General features: G+C 41.8%; 1 protein-coding gene across 6 annotated transcripts in view; it reads left to right on the top strand.

Moving 5' to 3' along the window:
- CABIN1 (calcineurin binding protein 1) overlaps positions 1-16,756 on the top strand; it is a 92,931-nt gene that overhangs the window by 53,366 nt on the left and 22,809 nt on the right. For all 6 annotated transcript variants that reach the window (XM_052689439.1, XM_052689438.1, XM_052689436.1 and 3 more), the window contains exons 31-34: positions 8,419-8,582; positions 10,692-10,788; positions 11,949-12,584; positions 13,045-13,119. In XM_052689439.1, coding sequence (XP_052545399.1) covers positions 8,419-8,582; positions 10,692-10,788; positions 11,949-12,584; positions 13,045-13,119 — 972 coding nt within the window. The remainder of the gene's footprint in view (positions 1-8,418; positions 8,583-10,691; positions 10,789-11,948; positions 12,585-13,044; positions 13,120-16,756) is intronic.

Below are 16,756 nucleotides of genomic sequence, written 5' to 3'. Positions count from 1 at the left end.
AAGGCTTTTTAACTGGCTTCTGCTGTTATTTTACCTCTGTTGGATCATTGGAGGAGTTTAAATGTTTGTTCAATTCAGCTCTGTGTTCCTTTATTCTTCTCAACACCAGTGAAAGGTGCAGATATTTCTTTGTGCTTCTGGGTTGCGTGGACATACCAGGACACCGCTCTGCATTGCAAACGTGCTATTCCTGTTGCTTTCCAGTAAGCATTTTAGAGATTGATGGCTAACAATGAACTGCTGAGTACTGTTACTAGTATGGTATTTTTTCTCATTGATAGCACTTGCTTATTTTCATGGTATTAAAAATATTGATAAGTCTTCATTACATTCCACTTCACAGTTCTCTGTTGTGAATTGTGTCACAGCCTCTTCTGTGGAATTTATTAACTTCCTGTAATCTCAGCTTAGCCCTACATAAGCTACAAACCCCCCACCTGTTGCTCAGAAGCTACTAAACATGAGTTTGTGATCATAACTAAGATTTGATGTGATGTTGCTAGTACCAAGCCAGAGGTGCTCACTGCAGCTGCAAATCAGCACGTCACCTCTTAATGACAGCGTGCCTTGTTCTCAGCCAAGTTCAGTATGTATCATGCATCAGGTCCCTTGAGGTTTGTGTTGCATCGCTTCATTCTTCAGAGGTGGAAGGACACGTTTCTTTTCATATTTACCAGGTTGGTTGTAAGAAGCTTTGCCCAAAAGGTTACTGAGAAATGTGCTCCTTCTAAAAGTCCTCGTGGTATCACACAGTTCAGGTGTGTATGAGATAAGGGACCTCACATATCTGAACAGTGCAGACCTTTTGACTCCTGTTCCTTCAAGCTCAAAAATCTCCTAGAGGAGAATCCACTCCTGTCATGTTTGTGTGGTTTGGTGCTGAGAACCAAAAAAAGGACATACCTGAAGTGCTTTTTCTCTGCTGCTAACCTGAGACCCTCCAGCTTCTGATAAACTGCAGAGTTTATCTTGTCCACTTATTTGTAAAGCATACAGGTGGATGATGGTCTTTTTTGTAGGTATGGTGTAAGTGTGTTGAAGTATTTTTCAAAGGCTCAGATTTTGATGCTTCTTATCTTGCTATTTTTGCATGTCATTACACAGAAGAGAGTCTAAAATCTGAGAGCCTCTTGCTGTCAGTGCAGGAATCATGGATGTCAGCTGTGGGGCAGGAGCTAAGAGTTCTGTTTGCTCCCGAGGCAAGGACAGGAGAAAGAAGATCTACCAAAACATGCACATTTTTATGCCAACCAAAGTTGAAGGACATGTTGACTCAGAACTTTGTTTGAAAAGCTCAAAATCCATTAAATCTTGTACGTGGGGACAACCTCACTATGAAAACTATAGTCTCCTATGTTTTGGGTGCTGAGTAACCCCTGTACGAGGAGGGGTGCAGTGTTTCAGCAAGAAGCTCAGAACAACTCATAATTCTACATTAACAATGTGCTGAGTCTCAATAATTAGCATAGCACTTCTTATTATGAAGCTCTTGTTGTCATTTTGCTTGTAGCATCTTATATAATGACCTTGATGTTAGAAGTGAACTGGTCTAAGCAGCTTGAAGAAAGGTACCTGTGAGAAAGGAGGGCAAAACTCAGCATTTTTCCTTTGCTGCACACATCTGCCCACCTTGACAATTAGCTGATGCTCTTGTGACAAATCTGTTGTCTTTTGCTTGTAGCAGCTGCTTTGCTCCTGGTGGATTTGGAGATTCCTCAGATTGTGTCATTGAACATCTGGCCAGTGTTTAACTTTCTTTTCCATTTGAGCACTGTTACTCTCACAGCAGCAGAAAGGCTTTTGGAGGCCGAGACATTTGAGATTTGGCACCTGAATTTAAACTCTTCTGTCCCTGGATTATATTGCTGGGTATTCCTAATACTGATTTCCAACATCTTCTGTCTCTAATCTTTCTTTTTACCTATTACTGGTTGTGCTGTACTATTCTTGCATTCATTTGAGGCAGGAGTGTAGTTAGAATAATGTTAGTAATATCACGTGCCAAGTTCTCAGGACTGTGGTAGTCTCACGATCCTTGTCCATCTCTTGGCTTGCAACTGGGGAATTGCCAGCTTTTCCCAGCCTTATGTTAGCCCCAGTTCTCTTTCTGGTTTTGTAGCACCTCCCCTGGTGATAAGAATGAATGGGGATTTGATCATGCCAGTAATGTCAGTCAGAACCACCTGTAGATGTTCCACTTGAGGTCTGTCTCCCCTAACGTCTGTTATCTTTTGGCTTGCTCATCCAGGCTTTATTTCCACATAGGGGAGAGTGGTTTCCAGACTGCAGCTCATCTTGTCCCAGGGCAGAGCCTGTGGCTCAGGTGAGCCACCCTCCAAATGCCCTTTTCTCTGTAAAGGTTTTCTAGATAATATCACAGAATGTACATGTGTATGTCGTGGGCATCTGAAATGGAATAAATCCCACGTGCTGTCAGAACATGAGGGTTTTGTAATGTGTGCAGGGGATTAAAGCAGGAGCTGCACCAAGTTTTGGGGGATGAGCTGTGCAATTGCAGAGCTCTGAGCCAGTGCAGCTGTGTCTCTTGTTGAATGAGATGGCACCTTCAGAACAGGTGTTGAGAGAGCAGCCTGTTGTGCCTTTTTATTCTCTTCTCTGTATTCCTTCTCATTGCAGCTATGGAGCAGAATGGATGCTTTCTTTTTGCATCTGTTGGTGTGTGTGTGTCTGCCTGTAGACATCATTGTGCAATCAGATGGTATGCAGGAAACACTGCACTGAAATCTCCTCGAGCTTCCTGAACAAGCAAGCTAAAACCTCGAGATTCTGCCTGGCGGGGGCCTAAATGCAGTGCTTTGCAGAGGCTATCAGTACCCCTGCTGCTGTTGGACAGATTCCACCTGAGCTTGTAACTCAGCATCTTAACAAAGCACTTTGGTTTTAGCTAATTGCTTCCTCAGCGAGGAATTGGCTCCCTTCCCCTGCCTCTCAGATGATCGCATCCCTGACTTGTGCTCACACCTTCAGTGTGCTTTTGTAGGGTTACACCAATTTACAGTGAAAACTCCTAGAATTACATTTTGTGGGGAGAAATGAGGGGTGAAAATGGTCCGTTGCATTATTGTTTTTTTTGATCAGACTGTGATAACTGGAGCATGTGGAGCATTTTCATTTATCATTGTTTTCCAGGCTGCTAAATTCATGCTGCAGGATCCCACAGTTCTTCCAGAAAGCGTACATAGAGCATCATAGTCTAGATTTCTAGACTGTTGAAATGTCATTTATTGGTTATTATACTGTTTTTTTTTAAATATTCTGTTGCTGTGCAGTGCGAACAAACTAAGCCAGCCAAGAGGAATGCTCCCTGAGTGCTCTGTGAAGTGTGCAAGATCTGAGTTCAGCCCTGCGGGTTGCTCACTGAAGGCAGGAGCTCCTTTTTCCTCTTGGTGGTGCAGTTCTCTTTAGCTAATAATAATGTTGTGAATGTAACTGCTTTGATTTCTTAGTATCTTTTTCTCACCTGCGTTCCTATTCACAGAAGTGGAATTGTTCCGCTACGTTCTTTGTAACAATGAAGAAAGAGAAATAATGAATTATCTGTACAAAGTAGGAAAAACTCGGATCGGTGACAAAGCAAAATGATTAGCAAGATGGGAGCATGCTAGGATGGGGTGGGGGAAAGTCGGTGTAGTAATTTGCTAAACGAGGTGGGGAGGAGCTTTTGATGGTTACACTCAGAGCTGGCAGGAAGTCGTGAGAGCTGCTGAGCAAACACACACAAGAAGTTGAGCAGTAAATAACTAAAGCAGTGCTTGCAGGGAGGAGCAGGGACATTCTTCATTGAAGGGCTGTACTGTGCTTTCTTAGCTGAGAAGAGTCACATTTAGAGTTGTGTGTGTTGAAACCATTCATTTTGAACTGTCTTCCTTTCCTTTTCAAGTCCTCAATGCAGGGTCTGATGTTGACCTAGAAAGCAGGGAAGGGATGTCACAGGACAGCTAATATTACTCCACTGTGGTATGTTTAACCCTGGAGTACAACGGGTTTATAAAAATATACATGTTTAGGGAAGTATGGGCTTTGTGGGGGTTTTGCAGTTACGCTTAGTTCACCTTCAGATTTTAGAACACTGTGTAGGGTTTTTTTTATGAGTTGGTGGCTTCTCTGGCTCATTTTGTCTGGTTGGTTTGTTGGCTTTGTCATATTTTATAACAATGTTAAAAAATATGAATTAGATTTGCTTTTAGTAAAATGCCTTTTCTTGATAGGACGTTACTCAGACTGATGAGTTTTGGTCAGAAAAGTGTTTGGTTTTGCTTTGGTTACCTTTGGTAGAACTGAGATGGTGGTATCTGGTGCAGCTTGCACTTCTGGGGGCCTTGTAATAAATTGGGAATTAAGTCCAAAGTGGTGGGAGATGTTTCTATGCAGCAATACTCACCTTATGTTTTTGCTTGTTTTATGTGGATTTGATCATCTGATGCGTGACAACTGTTGCTTCATTTTGCTGGCAGAAATCATGCAGTGCTGAGAGAGTAAAGTTTGACCTCTGCCTAGAAAATGGCTCACTCTGAAACATGGCAGTCATCTGCAAGGATGTTTGGGGTTTGCTGAGAACTGTCAGCGTTTCCTCTGCATTCCTAAACCCCAGGGAATCCCCTCCCTTCAAGTTCTGAAGCAAGCAATGTAGAGGAATAACGAGCACTTCCTTCCTTGCTATTTTCAGTGGCTGAACTAGAAAGTACTGCTTTTGCTCTAGCTCCTGCTTACAGAGCTCTGCACTGTGTGCTTCTCTTCTTACCCTCCTCGAGTCTGGAGTTCTTGTACGTGTGGCAGTCGTGCAGTAAGTTCTGAGCCGAATAAAATCAGCTAGGTGTCATGGGTAAAGTCGTATGCTGAGTTCAGCATTCAGCTTCACATTCAGTGTAAAGTTCAATACAAAGTTGTTTCAGAATTTTCACTTACGAAAAATCCCAGATTTATTGTTCCTAGCAGCATGTATTGGGTTCACTTCTCTCGCCCCTCGGGAGCTTGTTTAGCTTGGGGAGGCGTGGAAAGCAGCTTGATGTTTTGGATCTTGAGAGGCATTCTGAGTTGTTGGAAGTGTCTGTCGCTCCTTCCTCCAGTTCCATGTAAACAACCTTGCTGGCTGTTGCAGAAGGGAGGAGAACCTTTCAGCTGCAGAGCACTGTGCTCCGTGCCAGAGCCAGCCGGTGCCTTGGGCTGGAGACGCTCTGTCTCAGAAGGGCTGACAACAGCAGGACTAGGGGAAATGGATCCAAGTCGAAGGAGGGAAGATTTAGGTTGGATGTTAGGGGGAAGTTCTTCACAAGGAGAGTAGTTAGGCCCTGGAATGGGCTGCCCAGGGAGGTTGTGGATGCCCGGTCCTTGGACGTGTTCAAGGCCAAGTTGGACGGGGTCCTGGGCAACCTGATCTGTATGTGTGTGTTTGGTGGCCCTGCTAGGCAGGGGGGTTGGAACTACATGATCCTTGAGGTCCCTTCCAACCCGGGTGATTCTGTGATTCTGTGTGATTCTGTCAGGTGGCCTGTGTGGTGACAGTCAGCACTAAATGCCATCGAGGAGTTGAAGATGTTGGTTGGAAGGGTCTGCACTCCTGCCATTGTGTGTTTTCAAGGGAGATACTTTGCTAGCAAATCTGAATTTTCAGATGATTGTGTGAAAGCTTTAGTGAAGCTGAATAACTTTTTCCAGTCTCCTCCCCAGTTATTCCGTTTCAAGCTTTGCATTTCTGAAGTTTTGCTATAAAAGCCGTTTGGCCATTTTTAAAGGAGAAGTTTCAGTTTTTCATCTAAATTCAGAACTCTTCTTCCTGAAGGATTCTGATACTTGGCAAGGAAAAATATAAGCCTGATGGAATTAGTTAAACCTCGGTAAAGGTTGGGATGAGACCATTTCTGTCTCCTCTGGCTCAGGCTGCAATCTTGAAAAGAATTCAGCACTGCTCACAAAGTAGAATCTGAAAAACTCACTACAGCATAATTGTTCTGCATATTGCTTAATAAAATTGCAGTGGATGGAATGAAGGTTGTTCTGACTCCCAGCAGCGGGCTTCCTTTTGCTTTGGCTGCAGGCTGCATACGAGGTGGGCAAGTGTGGAACAGGACGGCAGTCTTGCGCTGTGCCGTTCTGCATTTGTAAAACTGCAAGGCAACACAGAACAAGTCAGCCTCTTTCCTTTTGAAATCAGGCTTTCTGTTGTAATAAACATAAAATGTGAGTTGTAGTTAAAGCTCTTCTGGTCTCCCTAGTGTTGGAGAGAGGCAGAAGAGCAGCACTGCCCAAGCAGATAGTTTTGCTTCTCTCTAGCAGATGAACATCGTCAGGTTAAGGAGGCTAGCATTCTGTGCACAGAGTTGGTCCTTCCTGCATGTTTTTGTTGCACTAAACCTGTTGTTTCAGAGAATTTTCTCCTGATCTTCTCCTTCACGTTTTCCACTTAAAAGAAAGGATGCATGGATATTTCCAAATTAATGATCTTAGGTACGTGGTGGTTGCATACACAGAACATATGGGTGAGATCTGTGGAAGTAATTTCATCTGATCTCGGATGTGATATTCTCAAACTCATTCCAAGTGACCTGCCTAAGTCAAATAAAAGATGAGATAATGCTGAAAAAGACCAGGAACCTACATGTTGGCTGTCTTCCATTCCTGCAGCGTGCATCTAAGTTGACCATAAATTGTTTTGTATAGTTAAATTGGCTGAGTGGGTTGTTGCAATATGGTGCCATTATGATGCCTTTGGTTGTTTTAGGATTTGGCAGAAACCCAGCCTACATATGTGCAGACAAGCAAAAATATCTGCGCTAGAATGTGTGTGTTCATCTGTAGCCTGAAAGCAAAATCACTGTGTAGTTCTGGGGAAGAAAAAGGCTCTCTGTTTAAAGTTTGTGCTGCTTTATGGAGCCGTTTCCTATGAGGTCTCTTCCTAGGTGAGCATTCCTGAGCTGTCTGAGCAGGTAAAGCTTTTGCAGCTGCCATGGGGGTACTGTGGATGTTGGCATTTGGGGGTGGGAGGTGACAGTTGTGCCTTGGGGGTTCATCATGGTGAGGATTTGGGTACTTTATGGGGAAAAAAGCTGCAAAAAAGCCTTAAAGAGAGCTTCAGAGAACGAAGAGGAAATATGGGTGTCTGATCACTAGGGAGCAAGAGTAAGGAAAGTTGGCGGAACAGTCTGTGCACTAAATCTAGCTGAAGTCACTGTGTCCTATTTAAAAGCACTGATATTTGTGTGTGTTTTTTTGTTTTTCTTTTTGTGGTGTCCCCCAAGTTCTCATACGTGGGAACTGCAGATTCTCTGAAAACATGGAGGGGCTCTGCAGACAGACGTACACATATCTGCTGCTTTTGTGCTCAACTGCCGCCCGTGATTGCTGCGTTCATTTTATTTGCTTTCATATTCTATTAAGGTCTGAAGAGTTTTGCTCACGCTGAAAGTAAAGCTAAAAATATCAAAGCAAGACCTTTAAGCAAGGATAAAAGAGTAAATATTTGTATATCCTGCTCTCTGCACGAGTTTGGAAAGCAGAAGTCATTTTCGGTCCAATACTCTTATCAGTGAGGCTGTTGGTTCCTGCGTGGCCACAAAGTGGTACAAAAGACCCCAGAGGATTTCCATCGGAAGGAGCTGCAGCAGGAGAAACAAGGGAAGGGTTTGCACTGCTGTAACAGCAGTATTTTTGTGAATGGTCCAATATGAGCTACGTGCATGGTGTTAGTTGAATTTAATTCTTCAAATACAGTTGCTAGTTGTTGACAGCAGCATCCTTATTAAACATTGGGGGAATGAAAAATTGCCTTAGACTTTATAAGACATGCAAAATCTGAGCTGACTAACCATAATTAAATTTCATATTCTATCCATCTCCAGCCTTGCTCCCCAAACATTCACTCCACAGTGGGTACTGCTGAGAAATCTGTTTTTTCTTATGGGGCTCGTTAGTTCTCCAGCGAGCACTGCTGGCATCAGGGCAGAAACTCAGGTCCCAGTGCCTTTAGTTGTAGGTTGTTTGAAGATGCAGACTTGCTATGGCTGGGCTAATTGTTGGTCTCAGGCCTGGAAAACTTATTTTGAGTAACTTGTTTGTTAATGGTTGTTGATCTTTGGCTTAGGGTAGGTGTGATTGCAAGCGTTTAAGAAAGATGCCCAATATAATTTAGGCTTTGCTTGCTTCCTTCTGGGCATCATTCAGAAACATGTTTAGGTGTGGGGAGGCTTCTGCAGGACTCCTCATTTGCTAAGACTGGTATTAATTGATTGATTGAAGTCGACATCTCTGTGTTTGAAGGACTGGAGCATTGTCCTTCAGTCCTTTATTCCGTGACCCTCAATGAAAATCTGTTAAGCTGAAGGACCAGCTGCATTTTTTAAGCTTTTTCTCCTTATCAGCTGGATTCTTCTTCAGGGTTTCCCGCTTTTCTTCTCTTTGCAGGGAATCTGGCGCATCCCCGTGGATGAAATCGACCGCCCGGGCAGTTTTGCATCTCATATGAACCGCTCTATAGTGCTGCTGCTCAATGTGCTGTCGCAGCTGAAGGATTACAGCACCCTGCTGAAAGTCTCATCTATGCTGCAGAGGACCCCTGATCAGGGAAAGTACGATGCGTTTATTTCAATCTGCTGCTGCCTATGTTTTGTTCTTTTAATAACTATTTTATTTCAAGACGTTCTTAATTTAGAAAAAAGTCTATAGGCAGACCTCCTTGGGAATATAGCAGGATGGTGGGTAAATTTTCTCAGGATTATGATTCCAGAATAGAGTTTAGAGCTCCTCTTCATTTCCCTTGGAACTCAGAGCAGCCACACAGCTGCCCTACAGATATGCATAGGTCTGCTATCACGTGAAGGGGTTCACTGGTGGAGCAGGGCATCGCATCCCTCAGGGCCTCTTGTGTAAGAGCTGTGTCCACTGAGAGAGGTCACAGCACAGGCATCCTGCCTTCCTGTAATCCCTGACTGCCTGAACAATGGTGCTACAGGCAGCTGATGCTATTTAAAAAGCTTATCCTATTCAGGAGTGAGCTAATTTTAATTGTATTAACCTTACTGAAGAGGGAAAAAAAGCCATTTAACATGAACTATATACAGATGTGTATCAATGGGAAGACCAATAAACAGCTAAAGAAAACATTGAAGCAGTTGCAGTAGTTCGAAGTTGTTTGCTGAGGGGGATTTGTTGAAACTAATCTGGCAGATACCAAAGAGGTTGAGCTGAGTGATTGATGGCAGTAAGTTGGAAGCAGTTTTCACATGTTTTCAAGTGTGAGTGCATATGAATTTGCATAGATCATAGCATGTCTGGGAATATGTCACCACATGTTCAGGAAACTTGAAGCCAAAAATAATTGACTTTTAACATATCGGAAGAACTGGACCATAGAAGGCTTAAATTCTGTTCTAAGCGAGCCTGAAGTAGTACTAAAAATATTATGTTATTTATAAGTCTGGTCTGAATTCAACAAACAAGTGATTTGATGTGTTGGACCAGCCAGCGCCAGCCACGACGAACTGCAGTCATTACAGGAACTTATAAGTACAAATCTGGGTGTGTCTGGTGCGTGCCTGCAGCATCCTCACTTTTAATGAATAGATAAATATTAGTAATGATAAGTTTTTATGTATGTTGCCTGAAAGACAAAGCAAACATTACTTTTCAGAATGGTACAGTGTAGAGATAAAATGTTCATTAAAAATGTTGGCTTTCTGACCAAGTAATATTCTTCACAATTATTTACTTGATAATTATTTGATTTGAGCCCTTTTAAACCAGCCTGTTCTGAAATTAAAAAACAAAACAAAACAAAAACCACCTATTTTCTGTCAAGCTGAACTAGGCAGGCTGGTTAGCTGGAAATGTTTTCTTTCAAAGTGGTCTGAAGCAGTGTAATACAGTGAAGCTGCCATGTTTTGGTAAATTAAATGAAGCCATAGAGTGGGTGTACTCTGTAGAGGGGTAAAGTACTAGGTTTTTAGAATAGTGAATGGAAAAAAAGTGTTGACACACCAGTGTTTTAGATTTAAAAGCCTACATTCAAAAGTAACCAATATGGTGAATGGGGAAGGGTTTGCTGATATCCTTAGTGTCACATGTGCAGCTTATCCAGAACATGAAAATCACCTGGCAGTTCAAGACAGCTTTGTGTGATTAACACTCTCTTTCAAGAAAGTTTTGAATAGAAAGCTAGTATTTCAGGGGCTCCAAAGGCCTGACAACAGAAAACTGTAATCCTGGTTGTCTGTTTGTTCTGTGGCTTTAGCATTTCTCCTCTTCCCTTTCCTCCACTTGTAGGTAGCACTAAATCCATCTTTTCACAGAGTCACAGAATGGCCCGGGTTGGAAGGGACCTCAAGGATCACGAATCTCCAACCCCCAGCCACATGCAGGGCAACCAACCTCCCCGTTTCATACCAGACCAGGCTGCCCAGGGCCCCATCCAGCCTGGCCTTGAACTCCTTCAGGGACGGGGCATCCACAGCCTCTCTCTGTCACATCTCCTTCAATGGTTTTGGGGATAGGAGTGGAGAGGTGAAAGAAAACATGGATGAAGTTTCATGTTTCAGTATACTGTATTCACATGCAGTACGTTTTGTTTGCGTTTCATCTAGCGTGTTTAGAGCCGCTTTGAAATAAATGCTGGCATTTGCTGTTACAGTCATACAGCTTTTGGCAGTTAGCTTCATTTGTGTTATTTCACTGTGGCACAGGAAGTACTTACGTGATGCAGATCGCCAGGTTCTGGCCCAGCAAGCCTTCGTGCTGACAGTGAAGGTGCTGGAGGACACGCTGAACGACCTGACACAGGTAAGGCAGCAGTGTTTCATGGTCACTGGATTCACTTTGCTCATTCCTTACATCTACTGAGATTGAAGGATACTGTTGCTTCTAATACCTTTCAGTTACATGCAATTACATGTAAAACTTCCTTTTAGCACAGTTCTTCTTCTGTTTTTGAAAGTCAGTGTTAAATATAGTGGTTGAAAATGGATTACAGTGAGTTTGATGTGAGTCTCCCTTAAATTTAGAATAATAGTAATTACATGGAATAAAAGAACTGCAGTGTTTTCAGGTGGAGTCTGTTGCAACTTTTCTTACCAAATGAAGTGAAATTCCTCTTGCAAAACAAAACCAGACAACTAGATATTGCATGTGTGCCAGTTTTTAAATGCTAGTCCTTGACAGCAGCAGATGTGTTACTACATTTAAAGGTTCAATTTTTAAATGTCATTTAGACACTAATCATCTTTCAGGTTAAAATAACTAGAAGTTGAAAGTATTTTTTGGTAAATACAGTCAAGGAAGAACTCATTTCTAAGGCTGTTCCAAGTTAGCAGTGTCAAGGCTTAACAAACTAAGGAAAAAAAACCTCGAGGACACTGGATCTCTGTATGAAATAGTTCATAAATGAATAGTTCATAAGCCAAGGAAGAAGGGGGGGTGTGCTGATGTTTTCTAGCTTTAGACCTTTACTAAAGTAAAGCTACAAAGTTTCAAATGTTACAGCTGTGTTTTGCATAATTCTTCATGTAATAACGAGAAGAAAGTTATGCAAGAATGACCAAAAGGAAGATTCTGAAATTAAAGTTGATCTCCAGCTGCCAAAAGAAACAGGTTCACTTTTGACTGTAATGCATCGGCAGTAAAATTTCTGCTACTCAAACCTTGGATTTCATCTTTTTGGATTCCATAGCGTAGGATGAAGTACTGGGGCAAAGGGGAGGCAAAGATTGCGGCTTTGGTTCAACCTTTGCTGCTGATTTCTCTGTGGTGTTTTCGCTGATTAATGTGCTTGTGGCTTAGACTAATTAATACTCAGGAACCAGCAAGAATGAAATTGGAGTAAATGTGTTTTCTTCAGCAGAGGCAGTAGTGTGAAGGTACTCATTGTCGTTACTCGGCTGTGCCTAAGTGCTTTCTGAATTTTATATGTATAATAACAGAGAAGAGTGATTTATCTTATTAAGGTTTCAGAAGATCAGAGTGCCAAGTCTTCTAGCGTCGCCTCAGGAAGGATGACAACAGACGTTTCTAATAAAACTAGTGCTGAAGAGAGCAAAGATGTCCTTCCCAAAAAGCCAGTTTTGTCTGATGGAGTAGTGCACAGTACTGAAAATGGAGTAAAAGAAGTGACTCAGGGACAGATCCCCAGTGCTATGGACATATTGGAACACGAGGACAAAAATGCCAAGGAAATTAGAGAGCTCCCTAGGCCTGGTTCTGTTGAGCCTATGGATTTTGATGGATATTCCAATGACCCTGAAAAAATTGATACTTCATGTAAACGCGGTGAGCCGGACCGTCTTCAGTCTGGCAGGAACTCAAAAGAGAGAGCTCCAGAGAGCCGGACAGCAGAACTGTCTTTGGAAGAGCTAAGCATCAGCTCAAAACAGCAACAGCAGGCAACTAAAGTTCAAGCAGTACCTCCAGAAGAGCCTGTTCAAAGATCAAAGAGGAAGAGGAAATTACTGGAAGATGTTGAGTCTGGGAAAACACTTCTGCTTGATGCCTACCGAGTGTGGCAGCAAGGTCAGAAAGTTATGGCCTACGACCTGGGTAAAATTGAGAAGATCATGTCTGAAACATACATGCTGATTAAGCAGGTATTCTGTTATTAACTTGTATTTGTGACTTCACAGATTATTACAGAGTAACAATAATCACCAATCCAAGCCCTATGAAATTAACCCTGTATTTGTTGGGAGGTTGGGGAGATGAGCATCTCCTAAAGATCCCGCTCTCCTAACAGGAGTGCTGCTAAGGTGTGTGGGTGGAAAGTATGCTGCTCCGTGTTTTGTAGTCCAGGAGTCCAGTCCTAAATTCCTGAAATCAGTTCAGGACTCTTAACACCAATTGTGGGGAGTTTGTTCATCCCGAATGTTAGTTTGAAGAGTTATGTAACTTTAAATGTATAATCCTGAATAATTTAAGATGGCTCTCTGCTGCAGAAGTGCATCTTCTCCCACTTACCCTATGCCCCACATCCTCATTTCATTTGAATTTAATTGGATATATAGATGATCTAAGTAATTATGACTTCATTAATTGTGGTTTTCTATTCAGGTGGATGAAGAAGTAGCACTTGAGCAGGCAGTCAAGTTTTGCCAGGTGCATATGGGAGCATCAGCCCAGAAACAGGTAAGTTCTGTGAAGTCTCTGCTTACTTAAAACATGCTTTTATTAAATTGTCTGCAAAGGCAAGTGTGTGGTTGAGTATTTGCAGAAATTAGAAATATCTGATTTTCTTGTACTGCTGTTGTCTAAAGATAACTGGGATCGCATTAGTGGAGGGAGATCGTCCTTTTTTTGCTTCATTGCTGCTGTATGCCTAGCTTGACAATGAGTCTGTGTACCTAAGAGTTTTTAGGAAAACACCAAATCCTCTTCAAATGGAAGCATTTGTGGCACACTGCAGTTTTCTGAACGTCCACATGATTTCTCAGAATTTCAGGATGGTGATTACTTCTCTCTGATCCCTTAAAGCTGACAGCCTCCTCATTTGCTGACACTGCACTCTGCTCAGATACCAAATATCTTTTCTCTCAACTTGCGCCACTGAGAACTCTGATTTTTAACTCTTTAAGTTACTGAGTTTATATTGGCTTCTAGTTTTTGAATTTCTCCAGCAAACAACTGTTGAGCTTTAAAGGGATGGTTATTATCAGTCTTTAATTGTAAATAAAGTCAAGAAGAAATCTGAATCACTGGTGTCTTTAGAGGTGCTTCATTTTGCCTAATATTTCATCTTCCCAACATCTCCTATAACTTCATCTCCCCATTGCATTTTCCCTAGTAGAAGTGTACGAGGAGAAGCACGCACAGTGACTGATCTAGAGATGTGCACAGAATGCATCACAGCTTCCCAGCTAGCAGTTCTCCATTGCTTGGTTCTTCTCCCTTGCCTATGTATTGATTTTCAATAAAACGGAGAAAAGTCTTGGAGAATTTCTGTCCACGTTTGAAATGTGGCTGAGGTTTTGTTCTGTAGGACATAGCTGTCTCTGCTTTGCAAAAACATAGTGTTTTCAGGAGGTGTATCTCTGATGTTAGCAATTTAAATATTGTCTTTATGTGAAATGGATCCAAATACCTGATTCACCTGTGCTTCAAAACAAATACATACCTCAAATTTTCAGATAGTTCTTCAAGATTATGGAACAAATCAGATATCCAGCACACTGTCACTGTTCTTTATATCTCTTCCTCCATCAGCACACTGTCACTGTTCTTTATTTCTCTTCCTCCTGGCCTCAAATCATGTATATTTCCTGGTCCTTCCTTCAGTGTGTGTTAGCATACATGGCAAATGCATTTTCAGAACAAAAGCACGGTGACGTTAGATGCTGGTTAATAGGAAGAGAAGCTTGCAAGATGAATACTTTATATAGAGGTAGAAGTCTCCCTTTTATTTTTTTTCTTTCTACTAAAGCTGTACAGAATTGAGGCTGACAGTCAGCTCCTGCCATGAGGTTGGTCCTGCCTGTTCTGCAACTTCAGGAAATCCTGATATTTCTGTGAAATACCTGAATCCTTTCAGAACTCTCATTTCCATTTTATTTCATACCTGTGCCTTCTGTTGGAGTATAAACCTTGCATTTTCATGCACCTTTCTCTTGAATCTCAAGGTAATTTTTTCTCATCTCATTTTGCTGGATATTATTCTACTGATTATCATGGCCTTGTTGAGGTGGTTAGAGGAGCTTCAAACCCTTGAAGCTGGCTTTGTTACACAGTATTTGCTCTGTACAAGATTACCTGCACACTACATTTCTTCCTGAGATGGTATGAATTCTTTGTCAGGAGATGTGCCAGCCCATTTTTTTTCTCTGTGCTGTGTCTGAGTCCTGAGCATCCATAGATGTTCCCAGTTGTTAATGCTAAGGTAAGAATTACCTGACAGCGCATCTAGTTAACGTGCGTTTAGACAGTGCACCTCCTAGCAGGAGAACAGAAGAGAATGTAAGAGTAAAGGGAGCTTTCCTTCATTGAGATTTTCAAGGAACTAACATTTTTCTCCAGTTTTTGCCCCTGAGGAAGCCTGTAGCATTTTTCTGTTGAACTGTAGAAATGAACAAAAATGTCAGGAGAGGTTTGCAATGGAAATCTTTCTTTGTTTGCAGTCTGGTATTTAGCAGGTGGTTGTTGTTAATAAGTACATCTTTTCTCAGACTATTAAGACTTTTAGTTATAATAATTTGTTTTGGAGGAAAAAATACAAGTCATCACACTGTGATTTAAGATTTCAGAATAAAAGGAATTTCCTAATAAGCTTCTTTAAATTGTAATATAACTGTTTGCCTTTTGGATTTATTTTTCTTTTCAAAAACTACTTAATAAAGTCTCACATGTCAGCCAGATTTCTTGCTGGGCCTTTATAAAGGTTCTTAGTATGCTATGCCAGCTCTTCCAGCAAAGTCAACAGTTTCTCATGTGTGCAGCAAAATGTTAGAATGGTGAAAAACCTGCACACAGATAATCTTGAAATAGATATAAAAATGGAGCTGGTATTTAACTGCACTGGAGGCAACGAGATTTCATGTTTAATCACTTGAAATAAAGCATACCTCTTAATGTGATGCACTACAAAGCTTGTAAGCATTCCCTTTTAGGAAGCAGTCCCAACTAATGAGGTTATCACATACTGCAGTCTCGTTTTCATCTATTTCTAGCAGATCTCGTTAGCAGTGTGAGGCTGTCCTACTGTTTCTCGTATAACACTGAATTAGTGTGGAGGCACAGGAATAGCCGCTCTTGTAGACATCTGTCTTCAACAGACTGGATCCTGTTTTATTTAAAATTGGCAAGTATTTGCCTTCTGTAAACAAATGATGTCATGCGTAAAGCTGCCATAAGCTAGAGAAACTCTTTGCTATTGGAGAATTTGAATAGGATTGTAGGGCCTGTGGTTCTTCAGCCCCTTATCCCAGACCAAAAAATGAACACAAAACTCACCTTGATCTATGTCTTCCTCTGCTGGCTTTTGTGTTTTGCAGTTCCAGACAGCGTATGGGATTTTTTTAATGAAAGTTGTCACTTCCTATTGAATTCCGAGATGCTTGAATTGTGACTTCTCAACTCTCTTCCAGACGAGTCAGAGTTTTTAACCTAAATATTTAGCAGCTCTGTTGAAATCTTTTTATATCCCTCTTCAGACATAAGCAGGAAACAATACAGCAATCAGTAAACGGAATTTGACAAAGTGGGTTATTATACTTTTGTGATGAGATCTTTTTAATAGCTTGGCCCTAGTGTGACACTTCCACTTCATTTCAGAAACCCTCTGGTGGTGGTGGTCTTCATGACTGAGTCACTGTTAAGAGGTTTTAGCATCTTCTCCAAAGTCAGCTCAGTACGTGGGGAAGTGGCTTGAAAAAGCTGACTCCCTGCTTTGAAGGAGGCAGAAGGGAATGATGGTGCAAAACCATCGTTATGCCACACGTAAGCTCTTGTGTTCATTCTGTTGAAAGAAAAAGACAAATCAACAAAGAAAGTAACGTAGATGTTCTGGCATGAGGTGCCTGTAGGGTAGCAGCATCTTCTTCTCATGTCAGGGACAGAACGTTCAATTTCAAAGTGTTGTCCTTTAACTATGAACAGCAAAACATGTGTAAAGTATTGCTAGACATCTTTACAGCATGCTTAATGGTGTGCTTGTGCTTAGGCCATAATACCTTTAACAGAAAGGTGTACCTGTATTGACCCAGTACAGAGTAAGATAAAATGCTATAGCCTTGGGCTCTCTGTGTGGTGAGGAACCTTTTCAGTTAAACATCTG

The sequence above is a fragment of the Tympanuchus pallidicinctus genome, unplaced genomic scaffold (genome assembly GCF_026119805.1).
Source record: "Tympanuchus pallidicinctus isolate F22 unplaced genomic scaffold, pur_lepc_1.0 scaffold25, whole genome shotgun sequence".
NCBI lineage: Eukaryota > Metazoa > Chordata > Aves > Galliformes > Phasianidae > Tympanuchus > Tympanuchus pallidicinctus.
Note: the sequence above shows the minus strand (reverse complement) of the source record. Positions and strands in the feature narration are given on the sequence as shown.